This window comes from Phyllobates terribilis, unplaced genomic scaffold (genome assembly GCF_046119375.1).
Source record: "Phyllobates terribilis strain yellow unplaced genomic scaffold, ASM4611937v1 Scaffold_9__5_contigs__length_417890890, whole genome shotgun sequence".
NCBI lineage: Eukaryota > Metazoa > Chordata > Amphibia > Anura > Dendrobatidae > Phyllobates > Phyllobates terribilis.
Genome location: NW_027362769.1, coordinates 118184527 through 118210527, shown reverse-complemented (window position 1 = coordinate 118210527; position 26001 = coordinate 118184527). Strand labels below are relative to the sequence as shown.

Below are 26001 nucleotides of genomic sequence, written 5' to 3'. Positions count from 1 at the left end.
ATGTGGTTTGACGGAGAGTTCCGAGTCCAGGGTTACCCCAAGGCAGCGAGCTTGAGGGACTGGGGAGAGTGGGCAGCCATTGACGTTGATAGATAGGTCAGTTGGGAGGGTTGAATGAGATGGCGGAAAGATGATGAATTCTGTTTTGTCCATGTTAAGTTTTAGAAATCTGGCAGAGAAGAAGGATGAAATAGCGGACAGACATTGTGGGATTTTGGTTAGTAAGGAGGTGATATCGGGTCCAGAGAGGTAGATCTGTGTGTCATCAGCATAGAGGTGATAATGAAAGCCATGAGACTCTATGAGCTGTCCCAGGCTGAAGGTGTAGATGGAGAAGAGCAGAGGTCCTAGAACTGAACCTTGGGGGACACCGACAGATAGGGGGTGAGATGAGGAGGTGGTCTGTGAGTGGGAGACACTGAATGTCCGGTCTGTTAGGTATGAGGAGATCCAGGATAGGGCCAAGTCTGTGATGCCGATAGATGAGAGAGTCTGTAGTAAGAGGGAATGGTCCACTGTGTCAAAGGCAGATAACAGGTCTAGGAGGAGGAGGACAGAGTAGTGTCGCTTAGATTTGGCGGTTAGTAGGTCGTTGGTGACTTTAGTCAGTGCAGTTTCAGTAGAATGGTGTGGTCGGAAACCAGATTGTAAGCGGTCAAAGAGGGAGCAGGAGGAGAGGTGGGAGGACAGTTCAGAATGGACATGTTGTTCCAGTAGTTTTGAGACATAGAGGAGAAGTGATATGGGGCGATAGCTAGGCACGGAGGATGGGTCAAAGGAGGGCTTTTTGAGGATGGGTGTGATTGAGGCATGTTTGAAGCATGAGGGGAAGACACCAGTTGTTAGTGACAGGTTGAAGAGGTGAGCTAGGGCTGGGATGAAGATGGTGGTAAGGTTTGGGACGGGATTGGGTCAAGTTTACTGGTGGTGAGGTACATCACATAGAAGACAGTGAGGCTGGTTCATACATCACATTGGAGACTCCAAGACTGCTGTATACATCACATAGGAGACACTGAGACTGCTGTATAAACATCACATAGGAGACACTTGAGACTGCTGCATACATCACATAGGAGACAGTGAGATTGCTGTATATACAGTATATCACATAGGTGACACCAAGACTGCTATATATACATCACATAGAAGACAGTGGGGCTGATGCATACATCACATAGGAGATTCCACGACTGCTGAATACATCACTTACGAGACACTGAGACTGCTCTATAAACATCACATAGGAGACTCTGAGACTGCTGCTTACATCACATAGGAAACACTTGAGACTGCTGTATGCATCACATAGGAGACACCGAGACCACTGTTTACATCACATTTGAGAGACCGACACTGCTATATATACACATCACATAGGAGACACCAAGACTGCTATATATACATCACATAGGAAACACTGAGACTGCTGTTTACACCACAAAGGAGATAGTGAGATTGCTGTATATACAGTATATCAGATAGTCACATAGGTGACACCGAGACTGCTATATATATAGCACATAGAAGACAGTGGGGCTGGTGAATACATCACATAGGAGATAGCGGGGCTGGTGCATACATCACATAGGAGACAGTGGGGCTGGTGCATACATCATAAAGGAGTCACTGCGACTGCGGGCTTCATCATCAGTGGGTCGGGAGCGCAGAGCAAGCTAACTCCACCCACAAAGAACTCAGGACATAATCCTTCATTGCATGCACCACGAACTGCAGGTTCCCCTCCTCTGTCCTAATGTATATGGGCGCCCTTATGCCCCTGCTATCTGTGTCCTGGCATAAACAATTGCAGAGAATGCATAATCTAACGACCGTCTCCTCCTAGACCATCAGGAGGGACACTCATATGAGCTCTGCACCTTGAAAAGTCCTAGTGACAAAAAGTGACAACGAATAATAAATACCAAGTGACCTTATTTACCTGAGCATTCATCACTATGCAGGCGGGTAAACAAGAACCTTTACTGTATGAATATCACACATTTCACAGGTCAGGAAGGAGACATTTTCATTCCTTAGTTACAGATTAGATTTCAGATGAGATTATTAACCCCGGAGTTTAGAGTTCATGTAAACTGTTCTGTAACATTCAAGTGTGAAATAATATAAGTGAATATTCTAAATGTTGAAATGATGTTTAGTGAATAAAAGCAACTTTTAACTGTAGGATAGTTAGCAATTTTTGGATTTAAAGAGGACCATGTATAGGAAATGTTTGCAACAGCCGTGACTGGTCTACTGAATCTGGTTTTGAACATACAGTATTTTGGCAAATACTTACAGGCGTCAAATAATGGGGTAGGTCAATGGTTCAGCTGAGGTGCAGTTATTTATTAAAACAACTACACTATGAAGGCTCATTCAGACGTCTGTGCACATCGGTGCATGATCGGACCGCTAATGCACGGACTAGCCGTAGGTCTCCCAACCCTAGCGGGACAGCTTTATGGATTTCTTTGAGTCTGTCCTGCTCGGGTTGGGGAAGCCGCGGCCAATGAGACCCTTGTCTATGGACTGTGTCTGGTATTGCAACTCAGTCATATTCATGGCAGTTGCAATACCAGACATTGCCCATGATTAAGAAAGGAGCTGTTCCTAGAAAAAAAGAAAGCAGCCCCTTTCTTCTAGCCCCTTACCATCCACTAGATTTCTACGTTTAGTCGCTCTTGAATTTTAAAGTTTTACTGATTTTTTTGTCATCAGCATTTAATTTAGTCTATGTGCTTAATAAATGCATTGTTAACTGTTGTGCAGTGAAATGCTTTTTTGCACTGCCGACTTGCAAGGCTAGAAATTACATTTAATAATAACATGATTAATCAGCTTTGTATTCTAATGAGACCGAAACAGCTGCACCATCCGTATTATTAAGACATCAGTACCATTCAGGGGCGGACACAGACTGTAGTGGGCCCCTGTGCAAGAAATTTTTGGGGGCCCCCCCCTGCGCTTCATAAGGCAACAAAGTTATGTAAACATAACCCCCCCATGTGCAGCTCTCACCCCCCCCATGTGCAGCTCACCCCCCGGATGCATCTCTCATCCCCCCCCCCGTGCATCTCTCACCCCCCCATGTGCATCTCTCATCCCCCCCATGTGCATCTCTCATCCCCCCCATGTGCATCTCTCATCCCCCCCATGTGCATCTCTCATCCCCCCCATGTGCATCTCTCATCCCCCCCATGTGCATCTCTCATCCCCCCCATGTGCATCTCTCATCCCCCCATGTGCATCTCTCATCCCCCCCATGTGCATCTCTCACCCCCCCATGTGCATCTCTCACCCCCCCATGTGCATCTCTCATCCCCCCCATGTGCATCTCTCATCCCCCCCATGTGCATCTCTCATCCCCCCCATGTGCATCTCTCATCCCCCCCATGTGCATCTCTCACCCCCCCATGTGCATCTCTCACCCCCCCCATGTGCATCTCTCATCCCCCCCACTCCTAGTTAATTAATTGTATTTAAGAAAAATAAAACTTGTTATACTTACCCCCATGCGATCCCTGCAGAATCCTGGCGCTCGTCCACGTCGCTGCCACCAGGCTCTCCTGACGTTCGGCCATGTGACGGTGCCACATACATAGCCAACAGCTTTTGTTTTGGCCAAAAGATTTTTAAAGCCGCCACCACGATAAGGTAGACTCTTCTGGCTGGGCCCTACTCTAACCTATTAAAATTTTCTTAAAATATCCAATACTCTTTTTAGATATATTTTTATTTAGTTTTCTTTAAGGGAATGTGTCATATACATTTTTTTTTAAAATGACCAATAATACCACATACAGGGAATACCGCCACACCATCACCAGACCACATATTACCACAACATAGTGACCGAATAATACCACACAGAAGGGAGAAAAACTGCCACACCATGACCAGACCACATATTACCACCACATTACTAATATTACCACCACATTACTAATATTACCATAAGTGTCATTATACACGGGAGCTCTATACATGGTATGTATAATGTAAGTGTCTAGGTAATCTAGTGATCACCAGTGACATTATACACAGGAGCTCTGTATATAGTGTCAGTGTACAGGTAATACAGTGATCACCAGTGACATTATACACAGGAGCTCTGTATATAGTGTACAGGTAATACAGGGATCACCAGTGACATTATACACAGGAGCTCTGTATATAGTGTACAGGTAATACAGGGATCACCAGTGACATTATACACAGGAGCTCCGTATATATTGTCAGTGTACAGGTAATACAGTGATCACCAGTGACATTATACACAGGAGCTCTGTATATAGTGTACAGGTAATACAGGGATCACCAGTGACATTATACACAGGAGCTCTGTATATAGTGTACAGGTAATACAGGGATCACCAGTGACATTATACACAGGAGCTCTGTATATATTGTCAGTGTACAGGTAATACAGTGATCACCAGTGACATTATACACAGGAGCTCTGTATATAGTGTCAGTGTACAGGTAATACAGTGATCACCAGTGACATTATACACAGGAGCTCTGTATATAGTGTACAGGTAATACAGTGATCACCAGTGACATTATACACAGGAGCCCGGTACATAGTATATAGTGTAAGTGTACATGTAATGCACTGACTCACTGGTGACGTCTCTAGGTGAAGTCCTTCAGCTACGCTTTTCTCCTTCATCCAGCACAGACCGCCATCACGTCTTCCAGCCAGGACTCGTCTCTGCATAAAATAACACAGTTATCTAGAGCACATTCCCCAACTTCTACATTACGCAGCTGAATACAGACGTGCATCCACCATCAATATATGGTTAGTTATTATGCAACCTACCATTCCAAATATAAATTGTAATCCACCACGGTGCCCCCATTAACTGTAAATAGGCACTTAATATATAATTTAATTAGAACCTCTACTCTATACTTCCTGCTCCCTGCATTCATTATTTACGTGCACCCCCTGCCCCAATTCATTATATCATGTCCGTGCTCTCCCCACCCCATCGTCATTTATCATTTACTCTCCCCCACCCCACATTCATTATGTGCAGCTCATTATCCCCCTACTCCCAATTCCCCCATGTGCAGCTCTCATCCCCCCATGAGCAGCTCTCACCACCCCCCATGTGCACATCTCTCATCCCCCTCCCCCACATGTGCCCCTCTCTCATCCCCCTCCCCCACATGTGCCCCTCTCTCATCCCCCTCCCCCACATGTGCCCCTCTCTCATCCCCCCCATGTGCAGCTCTCACCACCCCCCCATGTGCCCCTCTCTCATCCCCCTCCCCCCCATGTGCCCCTCTCTCATCCCCCCCATGTGCATCTCTCATCCCCCCCATGTGCATCTCTCATCCCCCCACATGTGCACATCTCTCATCCCCCTCCCCCACATGTGCACCTCTCTCATCCCCCCATGTGCATCTCTTATCCCCCTCCCCCATGTGCATCTCTTATCTCCCCCCATGTGCATCTCTTATCCCCCCCATGTGCATCTCTTATCTCCCCCCATGTGCATCTCTTATCTCCCCCCCCCACATGTGCACCTCTCTCATCCCCCCCACCCCATGTGCATCTTTTATCATCTCCCCCCCACGTGCACCTCTCTCATCCCCCTCCCCCCACATGCACCTCTCTCATCCCCCTCCCCCCACATGTGCACCTCTCTCATCCCCCCCACCCCATGTGCATCTTTTATCATCTCCCCCCCCCCCCCATGTGCATCTCTTATCACACACACACACACCTCCCATTCCCCCCACTCCTAGTAAATTGTATTTTGAAAAAAACAAAACTTGTTATACTTACCCCCATGCGATCCCTGCAGAATCCTGGCGCTCGTCCAAATCGCTGACAGCAGGTTCTCCTGACTTCCGGCCATGTGACGGCGCCGTCACATGACCGGAAATCAGGGGAATCATGAAGGAGCTGCCGCAGGAGCGCAGCGCAGCGCTGAGATGTCCCGGACCCGGCGCTTAGCATGGGGCCGGGGGCCCCATGAGGAGAGAGACTAACAAGAGGGGTCCCCCAACGGGGCTCCAAAGGGGCCCCTACCGGCTGGGCCCCACACTGGAGTCAGGGCAGACATGCCCTGATGGCGGCCCTGCTGGAGGCTGGAGGGGCCCCCTCTCCCTCGGGGCCCCCGTTCAATGAACCGGCTGCACGGGCGGTAGTTCCGCCCCTGGTACCATTGGCAGGGAGTGTTACAGTGGAACAGCAGACGCTATGGAAGAGGACAACATTCTGCTACTTTCATATTCTAGATAAATTCCCTTGTATTTTATGGGTCTATACATTAAGCATTCATACATTTCCAGGTTTTTATTACACTTGTCTGACATATGATCATACCTGATAGGGAAATTATGCTGAATTGGAAAACTGCTGCTTTTTTAACCCTGCAGCAGGTCAATTCTTTTGGCATTTTTGAATGAGAAAGTGCAAAATGTTGGGCAAAATGCAACCATATATTTTTGGTGAATAAAACTCACTTTATTAAACATGTACTGTAGACAAAGGTCACATGTAAACTGCACCAAAAAAGCAGCAAAAATGCACCAAAACCTGCTTTTTGAAAGCATCTTCTTTACTACCAAGAGATCAGGTTTTGCCTGCAAAAAAAAAAAAACGCTGCAAAAACGCAGCATGTGAACAAAGCCTAACTTGTTAGATTTCGATCTGTCCTTTTTTCTTGCTTCATGTGTTAACTCCTTGTGTTCTGCATCATCACTTCAGACATCACTCCTGCTACTGATTTGCGCAGTGCCTGGGCGTGTTATTGTAGCACCCTGAGGATTCGGCTGCTACAGGGGTATTGCACCTCAACCCAGAGGTGTGATATTCCACTCCCGGGTAAGGATGGAGTGTGGACCTGAGCTCGGTAGGCTGCATGCACTACACACATCCCATTTCCGAGGGGCAGGCCGACGGTACTCCCACTTAGAAATGTGCAGGTACGACCGAGTCTGTTCCTGGCTGGAGTGGGAGGGGGGTGGTACATCCCAAGTAGTGTAGGGGCAGATAGGGGGAGCAGCCTGGGTAAAGATAGGAGCTCATTGGGTGCTGGTCACCTGAGCTCACACATAGAGGGTGTATATAAGGTGGGCACCATCAAAGATCAGGGTTAGTCTTTGCAGAGGAGTCAGTCTGTCAGAGTAAGAAGCAGAGGTCCAGATGAGCCTGCAGAGAGAGAGTGGAGCAGAGAAGGAAAGACCCAGAGAGGGAAAAAGCAAGGACTCTGAGAACCCAAATTCAATCCCCGGGTGAAGAGTCGGCAATAGGGTACCGGATCCCAAACTGGTGGGGGCAAAAGCACACCCTAGCCAGAGACCGGAGGCCGTGGGCAGCGTCTGCCACAGCCACCCACCACATCCACCCCGAAGGCATACCACGTGGAGGGTCAGGGAACCCAAGGCCAAGGGTCTCCCAACAGAAGGCCCGAGGGAGCTGGACCTAGGTGGATCACTAGTGGGGACGGCCAGAGGAAAGGACAGAAGGAGAGCTCAGGGTCACGCTCCGGACTTGTTTGGGGGTTTGCTGAATCCAGGACCTGGTGGACGCAGCATGGCTCGGGTGGTCACTTGAAGCTGGAGTGACCGGAACATCAGCAGTGAGTAAATACCCTAAACTGCACAACCCGACTCTGTCTTCACTTAACATCTATGCTGCACCACCACAACCCCCATCCTCTGCACCTGACCCCCTGAGGCTATACCCCACCCGTTGGGGGTTATACTACCAAAAGCTGCACCAACACCATCAGCCTCAGCGGACCCTGCTGCAGCGGCGGCCGTAGTGACCGCAATACAACGGGTGGCGTAGTCGACATAAAGAACTTTATAACATCTGTAGGACTGCCACATACTCTGAGCTTGACACCCTGGGCACGGACCGGGTCACAGCCACTCGGAAGACTACAACTCCCATCCGATCCGGCTCCGGATATTCCCCTAAAGAATATGGCCCAGGGGGCGCGTCAACTTTGGCGTAGTCGGCAGGATTACGTGCCCACAACAACCGGGTACTGCGTGCCTGAAGAAAAGAACGAAATTACCTCAAAAAGAAGTCTCCTGCCGGTTCCGGAGGGTCCCCGCCATCGGACTCCATCACAGGTCGATTCCCGCCGGTTGTCCGCCATTAACAGCTTTTTCCCGCCATCTGCAGAGTTTCCCGCCACTGGGAGATGATTCCTGCCATTTCTGAAGGTTTCCCGCCTTGGAAGAGCGGACGCCATTATGGGCGTGCCAGAGGGTGGCGAGAGGCCACCTCACATCGTGGGCCAGGACCGAAAATGGCGCCAAAAGTGGAAACCGCCCCCACCAACAGAGACTGTGATGCTAGAGGTGTCTGTCAGCGTGAAAGAACAGCCCCTGGAGCTGACAGTCACCAAGTGGTCCCGGGACCGCCCTCGAAGTGGGAGGACTGAGAAGAAGAGAACAAAGATGGGTGTCGCTTGGAGCAGTCTGGAGCGAGCGCACCCGGAGGCAAGAAGCCTGGAGAAGAGTATCGGAGGAGCTTACCCGGAGATGGCGAGAAAGCAGAGCAGCACCGGCCCGTTGGCCAGGAGCCTGCTAGAAACAGAGGAGGGAGAGCAGAGCAGCACCGGCCCGCTGGCCAGGAGCCTGCTGGAGACAACTGTAGGAGAGCAGAGCAGCACCGACCCGTTGGTCAGGAGCCTGCTGGAAACAACGACCCCACTAGGCCTAGTGGAGGTCCTAGCACAGCTCCCCCGAGACCGGGAGTGTGCACAGACCGCTCTGGAGGGCCTCGCAAGGAGGATGGCCCGGGTGCAGCGAGAGACGTTGGCGGAGTGGAGCCGTGAGATGGCCCAGCAGACCGAGACTCGTCAGCGGAGCACGCCACCCGAGACGAGGAGACAGATCGCCTCTGAGGATGGCGCAGGAGGACTGAAGGCCGGAGACGGCGCCGAGAAGGGAGCCGAACGAGTGGAGGCAGGTAAAGGGGACGTCTATACCCCAAACCGGGAAACCGCGTACCTGCCCCAGCTCCCCGTCGCAGAGCCCGAAGTCTATCCTGCCGTGCCCGTCGCTGCAACGTCACCGCCGCAGACTAGGCCTCAAACGGGAGCCGCGACCCCTGTGACGTCACACGCCTCGACCCCGAGCGTGACCAAGCAGGAAGTACCACCAGCCTGGTCGCAAGGCCTAGTACCCCCGGGCGCCGCAATACCAACAGCGCCCCCTACCTCCGCGGAGCCCCCGGCCTGGTCGCAGGGCCAAGTAGCCCAGGGCGCCGCCGTCCTTACGGTGCCCTTCACCTTCCAGATACCCCAGGCCTGGCCGCAAGGCCCGGGCAACCCGGGCGCTAACACCACCGCGCCCATAAGACCAAGAGTGCCGCATCTGGGAGAGGACCTGTTTACCCAACACACGTGCCCAGATGGGCAGCCTTTCATCTGGCCCCAGGAATATCATGAACTGGAACGGCAGAGGAAGGCTGGGGCCATGTGTGCACCCCTGATCCCGGCTCCAAAGCCCGTAAAGAGGATCTCGCCCCCGCTAGAAGAGACCCAGTTTGAGTGGGACCCCACCGGAGAAGACCTCATGGGGTTCACTCAGGAGACTCGGGCAGCTGCAGCGGAGCGTGCTGAGTGCTGCCGCCAACAGCTCGAGGTCTTCGAGAGGGAGCGGAGAGAGAGGCGGGTCCGGGAACAGCAAGCTCAAATAAGGAGTGCGGAGCAGAAGAGCCGGGCCAGGAGAGACCCCCGTGCAGCGCATAGTCCCCGCACCACCGGGACTGTGATCAAGTTTAACATGCAGCATGGGTGGGGCTTCATCCGAGACCACCGCACCCTAGGCGACGTCTTCGTGACCAGGAGAGACGTTGAGTCCCACCTACCGGAGGGACACAGAGGTCGTGACCTTTACATCGGGGACGAGGTCACCTTCACCCGGCACAAGTGTGCCAAAGGACCCTACGCCCTCCATGTGCATCGCCTGACGGAGGAAGAGCTGCGGTGTGAGGAGGAAGAACAAGAGGACCCGGACGGGTCTGAAGCTAAAGGAAACCATAAAGAAAGAGCAGGAGGACGTCGTCGTTAAGTACAGCGAAGCAGAAGCTGTATATAGTTGCCCGTCGGGGCACCGTGAACTGTTACTGCTGCTATCATAGTCCCCGTTGGGACCAGCAAGTGTGAACTGTTTACCCGTTTAACCCTTAAATCCCACTGACCGAGGACTGAGAGCGGTCATTCCTCCCTTATACCTGGCCGAGGACTGAGAGCGGCCACCTTCCCTTTTGTAAATAGTTGCGCTTCCTAAAGCGCCCCCTACCGGTTTTATAGGAAAACCATTTTTCAAGAAAAGACTGTCGCACTTTACCCGGTCACACGTTGCACAGTGACCGGAGGAGGAGCCAGAGGCGACGAGAATGTTTTATATGAAAAGTTTTATGATGCTGCTAATATATGTTGTTTTATATGTTTTTATTATGTTGTTTATATGAAAAAAATTTGTATGTTTTGTGGTGTTTTGTTCTTACAGCCCGAGGACGTGCTGTGATTTACCAGGGGGGAATGTAGCACCCTGAGGATTCGGCTGCTACAGGGGTATTGCACCTCAACCCAGAGGTGTGATATTCCACTCCCGGGTAAGGATGGAGTGTGGACCTGAGCTCGGTAGGCTGCATGCACTACACACATCCCATTTCCGAGGGGCAGGCCGACGGTACTCCCACTTAGAAATGTGCAGGTACGACCGAGTCTGTTCCTGGCTGGAGTGGGAGGGGGGTGGTACATCCCAAGTAGTGTAGGGGCAGATAGGGGGAGCAGCCTGGGTAAAGATAGGAGCTCATTGGGTGCTGGTCACCTGAGCTCACACATAGAGGGTGTATATAAGGTGGGCACCATCAAAGATCAGGGTCAGTCTTTGCAGAGGAGTCAGTCTGTCAGAGTAAGAAGCAGAGGTCCAGATGAGCCTGCAGAGAGAGAGTGGAGCAGAGAAGGAAAGACCCAGAGAGGGAAAAAGCAAGGACTCTGAGAACCCAAATTCAATCCCCGGGTGAAGAGTCGGCAATAGGGTACCGGATCCCAAACTGGTGGGGGCAAAAGCACACCCTAGCCAGAGACCGGAGGCCGTGGGCAGCGTCTGCCACGGCCACCCACCACATCCACCCCGAAGGCATACCACGTGGAGGGTCAGGGAACCCAAGGCCAAGGGTCTCCCAACAGAAGGCCCGAGGGAGCTGGACCTAGGTGGATCACTAGTGGGGACGGCCAGAGGAAAGGACAGAAGGAGAGCTCAGGGTCACGCTCCGGACTTGTTTGGGGGTTTGCTGAATCCAGGACCTGGTGGACGCAGCACGGCTCGGGTGGTCACTTGAAGCTGGAGTGACCGGAACATCAGAAGTGAGTAAATACCCTAAACTGCACAACCCGACTCTGTCTTCACTTAACATCTATGCTGCACCACCACAACCCCCATCCTCTGCACCTGACCCCCTGAGGCTATACCCCACCCGTTGGGGGTTATACTACCAAAAGCTGCACCAACACCATCAGCCTCAGCGGACCCTGCTGCAGCGGCGGCCGTAGTGACCGCAATACAACGGGTGGCGTAGTCGACATAAAGAACTTTATAACATCTGTAGGACTGCCACATACTCTGAGCTTGACACCCTGGGCACGTACCGGGTCACAGCCACTCGGAAGACTACAACTCCCATCCGATCCGGCTCCGGATATTCCCCTAAAGAATATGGCCCAGGGGGCGCGTCATTATTACTGGGTCAGATCTAATGCAAAATGTATTGTTGCACATGTCAGCAATCCGTCACATCACACATGCGGCTCTTCACTGGATTGGTTGCACAATTGCCGCAGCATACATGGAGTATAAACGTATTGCATAGTATAAAACATTGCGTTACATGGAACAACAAATATTACCATGGCATCAGCACAGTCCTGAACAGTTCAGCAGGTATAAATGGGGGTTCAAATAACAGAGTGGCTAACCTATTTTCAACCCTTTTACAAGCCTAGTAGTTACGGTTCTGGAAGATAATATGGTATCATTATTACAGAATGTAGATTTAATTGGATTCCATAGACCATATGGTGTTTTTTATAATCTATGTGATGTTTTCTTTGTATATCCAGTTGCATTAATACCGCCTGGGCTTGTGCTTCTGAAGAAATGAAGGCCAAAGCTGAAGTCCATAGGTAAGTGCACAATGTGTCTCCAATTCTGCGTATTATATATATTGTGTATGAGTGATATCCATCCATCATATTAGCATTGGTAGGGTTGGACACACTGTGTGCATTACCAGGCACAAAAAAATATGTCATATGAAACCATATTGAACACTATATGGCAGCCTGTGCCGTATTCTCTGTCACATCCTGCGTCATTTCTCCTCCTACAAACATTGAAACAGCGTGAATAAAATATTTCTATAGCATCCAAGGAATTATGCTGTCAATTTTAAAGACATGGGCCCCCGATTCATCAGTTATGTTTTTTTTAAAGTCACTTTTCTTTTTTAAATTGTGGTATTCATTGTTGTTGGTTTTTTTTTGCACCAAATCCTTCAAAATGGTGCACACAATTCATGAATTTTCCCCAAATTAGACTTGTCTTTATTTTTCCTCTTTGACTTTTTTGCGAATCTCTGCACTAAAAAGTCACACGTTTTACAAAATGTTGCAAAAATAGCAACAAAATTTCCTGGCGTACAAAAAAAAATCACTCCGGGGTAGGGGGACTGGAGGATATTTTTTTTTTTTACTTTTTAAAATGGCGAAATTTAATGAATCAGGTGAAAACATTTGGAAATCTTAAACTTTGCAAATAATGATGAACATAAAAGAGCAAAAAACAAAAAGGTGAATAAATATAAAATAGATTTTAAAAAAGCTTTGTTTTGTCCCTTTGCATAGTGTGTAGCGCCTCTGTGTAGTTGGCCTGGCTGCAGAGAGCAGCTGAAATCATCCTTGAGCCATTTGAGTATAGTTGGCCAGTCCTGTGTCACAACTGTGCATTGAGACTGAGAGGCTACAGCCAATTTTCAGAGGGTCCAGGACCACCCATTCTCGGCTTGGGGATTGGAGGTCTGGTGAGACCGGACCAGACCTGGGCAAAGTGGGGTCCGTGGGCCACATCCTCTCTTCTGGCTGTTTCAGTCCTGCCCGCAGACCAAGACTTCTGAAGGGCTGAAAACAGTAGTCCACAGACCGCACCATGTGGCCGTCCTCCACTGCCCGATGTCACTGCTATCTGTATCCTCAGGATGAGATATGTGTGGGGGATATGTGGGGCTCATCTTGTATATTGGAGGAATATGTGGTGAATCATACTGTATATAGGGAACTATGTGAGGTCTCAGAATATATAGGGGAGCTATGTAGGGTCTCATACTGTATATAGGGGTGCTGTGTGAGGGCTTATACTTTATATAGGGAACTATGTGAGGTCTCAGTGTATATAAGAGGCTATGTGGGGGCTTATTCTGTATATAGGGGTGCTGTGTGAGGGTGTATACTTTATATAGGGAACTATGTGGGGTCTCAGTGTATATAAGAGGCTATGTGGGGGCTCATACTGTATATGGGTCTACTCATACTATATATAAGGAACTATGTGGTGGCTCATAATGTATATAGGGGAGCTATGTAGGATCTCATACTAGATATAGGGGCTATGTGGAGGTTCATACTGTATATAGAGGTGCTGTGTGAGGGCTCATACTGTATATAGGGAACTATGCGAGTTCTCATACTATATATAGGGAAGCTATATGGGGTTTTACTGTATATAGGGTGCTATGTGGGGTCTCATACTGTATATAATGGAGCTATGTAGAATCTCATACTATATATAGAGAACTATGTGGGTGTTCATATTGTATATAGGGGCTATGTGGGGGCTCGTACTGTGTATAGGGGAGCTATGTGGGGACTCCAACTATATATAGGGGAGCTATGTAGGGTCTCATACTATATATAGAGAACTATGTGGGTGTTCATATTGTATATAGGGACTATGTGGGGGCTCATACTGTGTATAGAGGAACTATGTGGGGTCTCATACTGTATATAAGGGGCTATGTGGGATCTCATACTGTATATAGGGGTCTCATACTGTATATAGGAGGCTATGTGTGAACTCATGCTGTATATAGGGGGTGTCAGTATACTTAATTCCGCTCAAAATCAGGCTATACAATTAATATTAATTTATAATTATAATTAATATATTAATGTGATGCTCACAGCCCTACCCTGGGAAGATGGGGGTACTCGGAGCCGGGTCAGATGTTGGGGGGAAGCAGTCGTGGCCTGGACCCGTTCCGTGCCCAGGGCCGTCACATTTAAAAAAGTGAAATGGGCTATCAGGGTTGAGTGGTTGCTATCGACTACGCCACCTATGGTACCTGGTGAAGGCCACCAGCGCTGCTGCAGTCCTCTGATGCGGGATGTTGTGGCAGCCGACGTTGATACTATTCCCCACAGGTGGAGCAGGGCCTCAGGGCAGAGACAAGGATGGAGGGAGTCGTAGTGTAGGAGATCTGGTGCTGCGTGGTGCGGTGCAGTGCAGAAATAAAGAGTCCGGAGGCCATAGGGGTTGACTTCCAGGGTTTTTACTCACGGTGGAGAGTACAGCTGCAAGGCTTCTCCCTGCTCCTCAAGAAGTTCTGCGGTCACCAGGGACGGGGGTCCGACAACCTCTGAGTAATTCAAGTGCTTAATCAGGACCCCGCACCAGAGTGTTCCTAGACTTCAGACCGAGTCCTTTCCTGTCTGTGTGTGTGTAGATAGGCCGGGTCTCCCTCTGGACTTCGCTCAGAAAAAGGGTACGGGTCGCAGCTCCGCTCCTTCCGTTACCCGGTGGGATCCTCAGGGCCTACCGGGCTTCCCTGACCATGACGTAGAGTAGCAAGGTCAGGTGTCGGGGGCCGGTACCCCTCTTGCAGCCGGAATCCCTCTGACTTGGCCAGAATAGCGAGGACAGGTGTCGTACACTGCTCCGTCTGCATCCCCCTGGGATCCATTTGCCGTGGAGCTACACTCTTAAGCTCCGGGCCTTCTTGGTCATGGTCCTTGACCGGGTTGGGACATACAGTGCCGGCAAAAAAAATCTTTACAAGTTCAATGAAACCACAAAATCTTAATATTCAAGTGGATTCAAGTGTTTTATTGTGGATATTTTATTACAATTAGTATTTTGTCATGTCACCCTTACATTTTATCACCATCTGCAGTCGTTTAGGCATGGACTCAGCAAGGCTGGCTAAGTATGTGGAGTCCATGTTTACCCACAGTGTCTTCAGCACCTCCTTTAGATTGTTGATGTTGCTGGGTCGTGTCTCTTGAACCTTGTTTTTCATTAAATTCCAGGCATTTTCTATGGGGTTAAGGTCAGGGGAATTACCTGGCCACTCTAAAATGTTAATGTTATGGTCGCTGAGAAACTTTCTCACGGCCTTGGCTTTGTGGACAGGGGCTCCATCATGCATAAAGTAATCACACTGATGTATGACCCAAAAAGTAAGCAGGTGTTCTTCCAAAACAGTAATATAATTGCTTGCTTTCATAGTTATAATCTTGGGAAGGAAGTACAAACCTGCCCTGCCCATGCTTCCACTGAATGCACCCCACACCATCACACTGTCAGGGTGTTTAACAGTCTTAACTGTATATTTTGGGTCATAACGTGACACTGTACTCGGACGACGCACAACCTTTGAGCCTCCCCTGACCAGCCTGAAAGTGCTCTCATCACTAAACATCACTTTCTTCCACTCTTCAGATGTCCAATCGTGATATTTCTTACAAAAGGCAAGCCGTTTCTTCTTCATTGCTGCTGTGAGCAGGGGCTTCTTTGCGGCACGGCAACTTGGTAGACCCAGGTCCTTCTGCAGGCGGTGACGAATTGTCCTAGTTGCGATGTTCTGGAGGAGCATAGGGTACTTATTTTTTATTTCAACGGCAGTTATAGAAGGATGTGACATCACTTCACGCTCCAGAAGCTTATCAGTCCTTGGTGAAGTCTTCTTAGGTGCGCCAGAGCCTGACTTTCTCTGTGGTACCATCCGAGGAGGCAATGATGCCGCCAACCGCTTCAGTTGAAAATTGCTTCTCTTGACACTCCCAGATCTCTAGCTACAGCAATCACCGAATCCCCCTTCTCGAGCAGAGTCAAGGCACGGTATTTCTCTTCCATTTTAAGCTTCTTTCGACCCATTGTGGGAGATAATATAAAACTGAGGAAGATAATAAAAGTCTGCCTAATAGCAAAACTGGCTGAGCTGCACATAGCAACCAATGAGAGTGCAGCTTTCGCTTGACCAAAGAAGTGAAAACTGAGCATTGATTGGTTGATATTTGCAACAAAGCCAGCTTTAATATTAGACAGTTTTTTATTATCTCCCCCATTGGGTACACTTTTAAAAAGTGAAATTATGATGTGGATTTTATATGTAAAGTTTTTTTTTGCTGCGCAAGTGTAAAGATTTTTTTTGCCGGCACTGTACGTTATCTGCAACCTGCCCCTCGACCCGAGGCCAGGGCACGAGGGCCGTGTCTCCATCCACTGCAGGTCCACACAGGATCCACGTTCAGGGAGGGAGATCACAATCAAAGAACCAAGAGCCAAGATGGCTGTTTATTAAATATCAAATATTAAGTGTCACTAAATGTGAGTCCTCCACCCTCACCCACTAATTGGTTCCCCCTATCTCTTGGTTTCCCAGTCTCCCAACTTCCAGTAGGGGCAGCACTATAGTGCCTATTAGCCCCCTCTGGTGGGAGAAGTGTGGTGTTGGATGTGGAAGTGGGGTCCTGACCATTGCACCGTTCTTACCCCGGAGGAAAGATTCCACACCCCAGTAAAGAAGTGCAGCCTCCCTGTGGCGGTCGAACCCTCAGGGGCGCCACATTAATTATTGATCAGAATTAATTTTTGCCTATTGGTTCGGCATCCACAACAGTCACGGTCTCTCATGTGGCCTCTCAGTAAAATCAATTGTCCACCCCTGGACTGTACTATAAGACGTGATAGAAACCTCAGTTCTCTGCACTTTATATAGATTTGAAATGTGAAGGTTAGAAAAAAAAGAGTTTATTGTTATTGCACAAAAAAAATTCTACCGGCCGTTTATCCAGTTTAACGGCCTCATAACCCTATCTGCCTTCTCTTCATTGGATAGAAAACTTGGCACCGCAATCGTCCAAGAAGCCATAAAACCAACAAATCAAGTCCTGGACGATCACGACAAGAAGAGGAAAAAGGTAAACAGTAGCCTGTATTTACTGCATTTATGGTGCTTATTGTGTGTTCTTTACTCTTAGCAGTCAGGATATCATTCTTTATAATCCTTCCTGGGTGACAACTTTTTTTTTTTGTTAAATGGAAGGCAAGAAACACTACAAGAATGTATCTTATTTAGTTTGTATGGGTTGGCCAGAAATAAGATTTTTGTGTTTTTCATATATATAGAATCATGTCTGCCCATGAATTGTGTCTGGTTTTGCAGCGTGCTCCAGTGATCCTGGCCAACTTCAAAACAGTGCTTACAAGCTCAGTTAGAAAGCACTTGTAAGCACAGCATTTGGTCTGTTGTCTAGCAGCAGTAGTGGTCGGTCTTCTAGGCAATGAGCTGTAAACAAAAGAAAAGTGTTAATATCTCAAGGACGGCTGATAATTTTAATGAACAGTAAATTACAAATTGATTGTATTTACAAGCACTATCCGACAATATCAATTTATGGGAATAACTTTTTAAAGGTGTTTTAATGAAGCTACATTTTCCTAGACATAAGAATATGTTCAGAACATATGGATACCTCCTGGGCAGTCATCTGCCTGCCAGCAGAGGCGTATAGATAGAGGCAGACTGACCCTTTGTGCATAAGGAAAGTGCCGTAGGCGTGGCTTCTTAAGAATATCGGACCTAGCTCTCCAAAATTTCATCATAGAGTGTCCACAATATTGAGCTATAAAATTCATTAGCACAGTTCTTTACAGGCAGTCTCATAGACTTTCAGAAGTGGCAATGGGCCCCCTTACCTACTCCACAGGTTGCATTTATTGTATGTTCATCCCTGTCCTAATGAGCCTACACTAAATGTAAAGGGACTCCACCAGCAGATTTTTTCTATGTAATCTGAGAGCAGCATGGTGTAGGGACTGAGACACTGATTCCAGTGATATGTCACTTGCTGGTCTGAATTCTGTCATTTTGATATAATCACTGTTTTCTTAGCTGCAGATGTAGCAGATCTCTGAATACTGCGCCCTGTATCTCCCCGCTCACACCACTGATTAGCAGCTTTCTGTGTACACTGTACATAGGCAGAAAGCTGCTAATCAATGGTGGGAGCATGGTTACACGAAACAGATTACGAGAAGACAAGAGACACCTAGTCCGGTAGTACTAATATCCTGCTGATAAAACACTTTCTTTTATTTTATTGACACAACACACATCCTAGTAAGTGACACATCATTGGAATCAGAGTCTCTGCTCCTATAATATGCTGCTCTCAGACTACATAGCAACATCTGCTGACAGATTCATTTAAATGGGTATAGGACTATAGGACCACCTAAATCTCGCTCCAATAGCAAATATTGGGAAAAGAATAGGATAGAACATATTTAATATTAAGATGCCTGATACATGAGAAGTAAGCCATCACCAGAGAGCTGTTTTTTATTCCCTTCTACCTATTTAAAGAAGCACTCCTCCTCTCATCAAAGTTTTTATCCTCTTAATATATTGCAATCATCATATTATACAGCACTGTGTACTTACAATTGCTCATTTTGCCTTTCTACCCAATTAATTCTTCTCTTTTCTCTACTCTGCCTATAAACAGGAAGTCTCTTGTTCCTGCATAAGTCATTCCCCTCTTCACCTTCTGATCCAGCTGCTCCCTCCTCCCTACTGCCAGGGATGACTCACGCAGGAAAAATTGACCTCCTGTTTCTACATATAGCTTAGAAGGATTCATATAGTCAGTTTTTAATCACGTGATGTCATAGACTTAATGGAAAACAGAAGAATTAGCTGGGTAGAAAGGCAAAATGAGCAATTATAAGTGCACAGTGCTATTTAATATGACGATTGCAATATATTAAGAAGATAAAAACTTTCATGGAAGTTCTGCTTTAAATGGACATTCACGCTTATTCGAACTGAGAAAAAAGTTTGTTCTGATGGTAGATGACAAAACAGAGTTTATATTGATTCCAGTGTAAATCCCCGCAGTGAAACATGGTGTAGCATTACCGAGGGACAGACCGCTTATTGCATTCATCACACTGCGGCAGTAGGTGTAATATGTCATAATCAGCGAGATTTCCACATGTAGTCACAGCCGCAGTTGACAGCGTGAAGAATAAATGGACACAATAATAATGAGTTTCCTCTCGCCTATAAGCTAGATAATGGAGTGGACAAGATGGCAAGCATTGTGTTAAGCAACTGGAGACAACAAATAAAGGTAAGGTCTCTATTACTGAGGGAGAGAAGTCCCCAGCTGCCGCGCTGGAGAATGATCATATACAACTGTTTTACAGATAAAGAAGAAGCTAACGGATCATACCAGAAAACATGAATCGCTTTTTCATCAAGTGGAAAATGAAAATGCAAAAGAAACGGTGATGGAGAAGGACAAGCAGAAGGTGGATATATGGTCTATCATTTTCTAGGTTTATAGGATATCCATAAAACAAGTGTAAAAAACTTGCGGGATGGGAACCCAAGACTTCATCTTTATTGAATCCAGCAGCCATGTCGATAGTCCTTTGCCACCAGGCCAGAGCCTCCTACTTATGCTTCCTGTGCATCTTCTGATTAGTAGACGTCAATCAGAAGATGCCACGGGTAGTAGGAGGTTGGCAGTGCTCTTGTAGAGTGGATACTCACTACTGACCTGGTCGTTGGACCAGGGTCCTACGAATCTTTTTTACTCAACTCTATTATCTATATTTAAGAACTTGATAGTGTCCTGCTGACTTTTAGAGCGCCATTTTTAAAAGTTCGGCATACAATCTGCTAATTATTTATTGGCTCTTAAAGGGGAATCTCAACATAGACACTAGCATTAAAAAAAAGATAAATATTATACACCGATCAGCCATAACATTACACCACCTGCCTAATAGTGTGTAGGTCCAACTTGTACAGCCAGAATTGCTCTGACCCATCAAGGCATGGACTCCAGAAGATTTATGCTCCAATGACTATGGGATAAGGCTAGATGGCTGACCCTTTACTCCCCACACACATCATTGATGTCACCAGTTCACCTGTTGTCCTTTCTTGGACCACTTTTGGTAGGTACTTACAACATTCTGGGAACACCCCACAAAATCTGCCAAGTTCTGTCCCATTTATCTAGCCATTACCATTTGGCACTGGTCACTCAGATCCTTACCTTTGCTCATATTTCCTGCTTGTAACACATCAACTTCAAGGAATGGAGTGTTTATTTGCTGCCAAATATTTCTCCCCCTTTGACAGATGCTATTGCAATGAGATATTCAGTGTCATATACTTCATCTTTCACCTTTCTGTGGTTTTAATGTAGATGTCTATTAGGTGGGAATCCGACTGTATGTTTCACGAGACCATTATTATGGGGTGTATCACACAGGTCTTTGGTCAGAACATCCCTTAAATTATTCTTACAATTTAGATTTTTGTAGGTAAATCCTCTATGCAAATTGTCTCTTCAGAGAGGAAGAGGACTTAAACTCTATAGCGCCACCTATTGGAAGTAGAAATTCTACAAGTCAATATAGACCCTTTAATGAGCCTTGCAATGTGACTTAAGATAAAAGACAAACCAGAATCCCAATTTGCAGATATGGTGTTTTGGGTTATTATTGCCCCTCATCAGTGCAAAGTATGAGATCTGATTTGGCTAGGTGAGAGGCTAAGACTGGGATCAGACCTGACTAGTTATTCTCCACAAGGAGAAACCTTACCCCTTGGGAACTCCAAGTAACTTTTGTGGGATCCACCAATGATCAACTTTATTTGAGGACAGTCTGAGCAATTCTTGCATTTTGGGAGAAATTAGAGTTTGACTATTCCAAGTTCAATTCTTATTATCCTGGAAACAATCCCTGTTTTCTGTAAATTTGCATGGATTAATTAATGTTTTGGTATAGAGAAAAGTATACTATGATTGACTTATTGTAGGTGGCCAATTAGAGCTGATTCAATAGTTTACCCGTTGGATAAAACATTTGGAGAAGTTCCTTCTAAAATAACTGCACAGTTTATAATGCTATCAAAGATAAAGCCTTCTTGGAAAGAGTCTTGCAAGTGGTCTGGAGAACATGGAGGTGGAGGACCCAAGGTGGTGAAGACCAATGAGAAATGGCCCCCTTTACCCTCCCTATAATCTGTACCCAATGAATAATGCCGTTAAATTCAGAGTGATCAAGCTGGTGTAATATACAACTTTTGGAGATATCTATAGCAGCTCTATTCCTGTAAAGTTTCCTACTTTTGTAAAAATTATCAAATCTTTATAGCTTAACTGTACATGTTAAGAAGAAACCTTTTCTGACTTTAATCTACAGCTCCTCAACAAACTGAAAAAGTCAGCGACAGTCTTGACGAAAACAGATGACGATTATTACCAAGAAAATCTCACCGGTCAGTCAGCTAGGCTTAAATGGGAAAGTACTTTGGAGAACTGTTATAAGGCAAGTATTGGCACCAAGCACCGAGCTATTCAGCGCACCCAATATTGATTTTGCAACTTCCGAAGACCCTATAAATGGTTGTACATTGGAGTATATTTGCTTATCATGTGCATGTGTTAAATATAGTAACTTCTAGAAATAATCTTATAAAACAAAATAAACATTATAACTTTTAACGATATATATTCCGAAATATATTTAAATCTGTTTTGATTTGTGGACATATTCACACGGGTGGTAACTGCAGATTTTCTTTGCAAATTTGCAGGCTGAAAATCTGCTTCATATTAGAGTAGCAGAATAGATGAGATTTTCTACCAAATCTCATCCACATGCAGAGGAAAAAGTCTGGAAATTAAAATGTGTTGCAGATATGAAATCCACAGCATGTGAACATATGTTGGGGAAAAGTTTGCTGATTTGTTGCGGAATTTCCCCCATTCAGTTCATTAAGGCAGTCAAAAACCACAATAAATCTCAATTGTTGCAGATTTTGCTGAAACTTACTTAGAGAATAGAGATGAACGAACCCAAACTTAAAAGTTTGGGCTTCGTACTGGACAGTTAGTGTCCGGTGCTAAACTCCAAACACGGACTTCTCCCTGATGTCCGTTGCCATTTTCGCAGTTCTGGGGGAAGGAGAGAGAGATAGATTTTTCCAGCAAAAGTTTGAGTCCCCATTGTTTTCAATGGGGTTCTGGATCTAATTCGGGTATAGTTCTTGTACCCGAACCGAACTTTGGAATAACAAAAAAAAACAACATAATTTTTGTGTTCCCTATTGATTATATGGTTCCCTTACCTGGTCCTCTGCCAGTCGCCATATAACCTGGCCTGCAATGATATCTTGTCCCATGTTCACATATCTTGTGGTCATACATTACATTTGGAATGGTTCCGGTATAAAGAAAAAAAACTGGAATAATTAAAAATGGAGAAAAAACGGAAGCAAACTGTATCTGTTTCCTATAGACATTAATGTTTAAAAAAGATTATCCTGTTACTATCCGTTTTTTTGGCCGGATAAAAAAGGTGTGCAGAGTGCGATTTTTCATCCAGCTAAAAAACAGATTACAGTTGGACTACAGTCAAACGAAGACACTTTAGGATATTTTTGTGCCCATTCAAATGAGCGGATGCTTTCATTTTACATTTTATTTTCGTTCTTGTCATCCTAAAACAGATCCAAAAATGGAAGTAACTAGACATGTGAACATTGCCTAATAATATGTAAGAACACAGAGAATCTAATGAAAACCTAATGGGAACATAAAACTACAAAACGGGTTAACCAATGATAAAGAAGTAAATTGCTATTTATTAGACTTCTTTGCTATTGTCTTTGCTTTGTGTTATTGTATTTGATATTCTGATTTCTTGTGAGATACATTCTTCATATTTACTTTTCATTTGGAATTTTAGAACATTCAAGACCTTGAAAAGGAAAGAATACAAATCCTCTCTGACATCTTAACTCTGTATAACCAGCACGTATCGAGTTATGGACAGACGCTCAATGCTGTAAGTATATTTTGCCTTCCAGACAACGACAATATATTTGCAATATTTTGTTTAATTGAATATAAACCGGTTGTGCCATAAACAACATTTATCACCCAATCACTGCCAATAAAAAATAGTTATGTGATTGCTTGGGTTTGGCTGCTGCGATCCCTCTAATCCTAAGGGTTCGTGCACACGATCTATTATATCAGATGAATTCTATCCAGGGTTTTCATGGATAGCACTTGTACCCATGTTATTCTATGGAGCTGTGCACATGACAAAAAATTGGTGAGTGACATGTCCAATTTTCCATCCGAGTGCAGTCCAATTTTCATGGGCTGACATAATGGAGAAGGTGGAGAAACTTTTTTTTTTCTCCACCTCTGAGAAAAACTGATCACACTCAGATCAAACTCTGATCAGAAAAAATCGTCAAGATAATGGTCTTGTGCACCCATCCTAAGAATGAGAACCCAACGTCCCCTGTGTGAATGAAGCATTAGCTGCTGACTATAACTTCTTCAGAAAGTTGCTTAGAGAGGACTTGTCCCTTGCCATAAATATGTCTTAATTTTCACCTGGAGTAAATGTTGCTGTTCTTCTAAATACAGCATTGTTTTTCTTTTGTTCCTGTATTTCTTGGTTCCTGGGAAATGACTCCCGCTTCCCTGTATGGAAATATAATACATTTTGTATTTTTATCCAAGTGGGCGGGGTTGTCAACTCTTCTCTGTGGGAATGTTCTTTAGGAAAATTGGCTAAAAAAAAAAGATTATGTTTGTGTGGCGCCCTGCTGTGCACTGGTGCCACAGAACCCAGAAGGGTGCATGGATGGACTTCTCCACAAGAGGCCCTCACACATTCACACACCTACACCCTACCACCTCAGACCAGCAGAGGGAGCCCTGATAGGGATATATAAAGGGAGGGTGGAGCTAGGCTGTTAGTTCAGTTCCTGCTCAGACACAGAGAGGGACAGAGCTCAGAGTTGAGCAGAGAGCGTGCTGATGCTCAGAGAGAAGCGAAGAGCAGCACGCTGCTGCGGTGCTTAGGCGAGCCAAGGCCTACAGCACGAGATGAAGCCTAGTGAGGGCCCTGAGTGTGGCCGAAGGCGAGAGGAGAAGGAAGAAGTAGCGAGGGGGCAGAGGAGCATACCAGGCTCACCCCGAGATATACCGAAAACCGGGTCCGCACCTACGGGGTCCCTTTATACCCAGTAGGGACCACCGGACACCTGGAGGACTACAGGTCCCAGGTTTACCAAACGCTGACTACAGTACCAGGGCTAGGAGTCACGGAGGCCCCAGCGTCCAGGGAGAGTGATCTCCAAGAGAAGGCCCTACCACCAGGTCAGCAGGTGCAAGAGAGAGACAGTAACCAAGCTAAGCCTAGCTCCAGGCAGGTCAGAAGCTTAGCAAGAGGAAGCAATGGATCTGGAGGCCCTACATCCGCTCACTGGGGAGAGTCCAAAAGTGCACCCTTCGCCCAGAGTACCCTGGACCGTGCCTGCATCATCACCAGTAAAGGTACTGAAGCTTATCCCCCGTGTGAGTGTCCGTCTTTCCTCCGGGACCGTCCTGCCGTCTCTCCCCAGCATCCACCATCTACCCCTACACTGCCCTGGAGCTAGCTCTACCTGTGGAGAGCCACACCATCCCTGCTGCCGTAACACCAGCTCCTGAGGACTGCTCCACAGCGGCGGCTCCCGTTAGCCGCATTCCAGAGGTGGCGTCACGAACTTACTAAAAATCCCCTATAAATATCCCCTTTTTGTTGACCACCCTGGGCCATGGACCGGGCCAGCCACCGTGATATCACCCCCAGCATCTACCGGCCCGGCACCGGGTACCCCACGGCCCAAGGGGTGCGTCAAACTTTGGCGGGTACTGTGTGCCTTTATTGAACTGAACTGTGTGTTAAACTGCGGTGAAGATCGCTGCCATTATCGCGCTGCAGCGTGGGAAGAAGAAGGGCGTAACCACGGGAACCTGGGAGGCCTAACTGCTAAAGTGCGTGAAGCCCAGGACACGCCCCGACCCTGACGTCGAACCAGGAAGCTTCAGGTCCTGGAAGGAGTCCAGTGGACGCTCTGACATCAGACGCAAGCGACGCAAGGTCCTGGAAGAAGACCGTCGCCCACGGAGCTGCTGCCTACCTGATAAGAAGTGAAGAAGGTAGGCTACAGTTTACTAGGGGGGCGCAACTATGGCCGACGACCAGCAAGCCGCTGGAGCACCGGTTAACGCTCCTGATGCCCAACCTGCGCCCGGCGCTGCACAGGCCGGAGCGGCCGCTCCACCAGCAGGGGTCGTGACCCCGTTGATACCCATGGACCTGCCGTATATCCCTGGAGTGAAATGACTTCCCCAGTATAATGGCAAACCAGACACCCTGTCTGGATTCAAGAGAAAAATATGCGGTGTACTGGACATGTATTCTATGACTGGTAAGCAGAGAGCTGCTGCTGTTGTGCTGGGACAATTGACTGGTGCCGCAGAGTGGGAAGTTGAAACCTGGCCAGCCGCAGACCAGGAATCAGTATCCATCATCTTTAAGAGACTGCAAACTGTGTTTGAAAACCGCACTGAGACAGATCTCAAGATTAGGTTCTACCACTGTGTCCAGAAACCTGAGGACAGTGTCCGGGACTACGCCTGGCGCTTACAGGAAGCCCTGCAGGCACTGAAACAGGTTAGTCCAGCCAGCATACAAAATGAAAATAAAATGCTGACGGAACAGTTCATCCGGGGGTTGAGGTCCCAGGAGGAGAGCAGAACTGTACGGTTGTGGGCCTTTGATCATCCAGATGCC

At 47.1% G+C, this 26001-nt stretch overlaps 1 protein-coding gene across 1 annotated transcript in view; it reads left to right on the top strand.

Annotated features, from left to right (window-relative positions):
- NOSTRIN (nitric oxide synthase trafficking) overlaps positions 1–26001 on the top strand; it is an 84973-nt gene that overhangs the window by 25653 nt on the left and 33319 nt on the right. Inside the window, exons 4-9 of the mRNA XM_073647004.1 lie at positions 12117–12179; positions 17168–17249; positions 19404–19466; positions 19543–19647; positions 21559–21684; positions 23107–23205. Of these exons, the coding sequence (XP_073503105.1) occupies positions 12117–12179; positions 17168–17249; positions 19404–19466; positions 19543–19647; positions 21559–21684; positions 23107–23205 (538 nt within the window). The remainder of the gene's footprint in view (positions 1–12116; positions 12180–17167; positions 17250–19403; positions 19467–19542; positions 19648–21558; positions 21685–23106; positions 23206–26001) is intronic.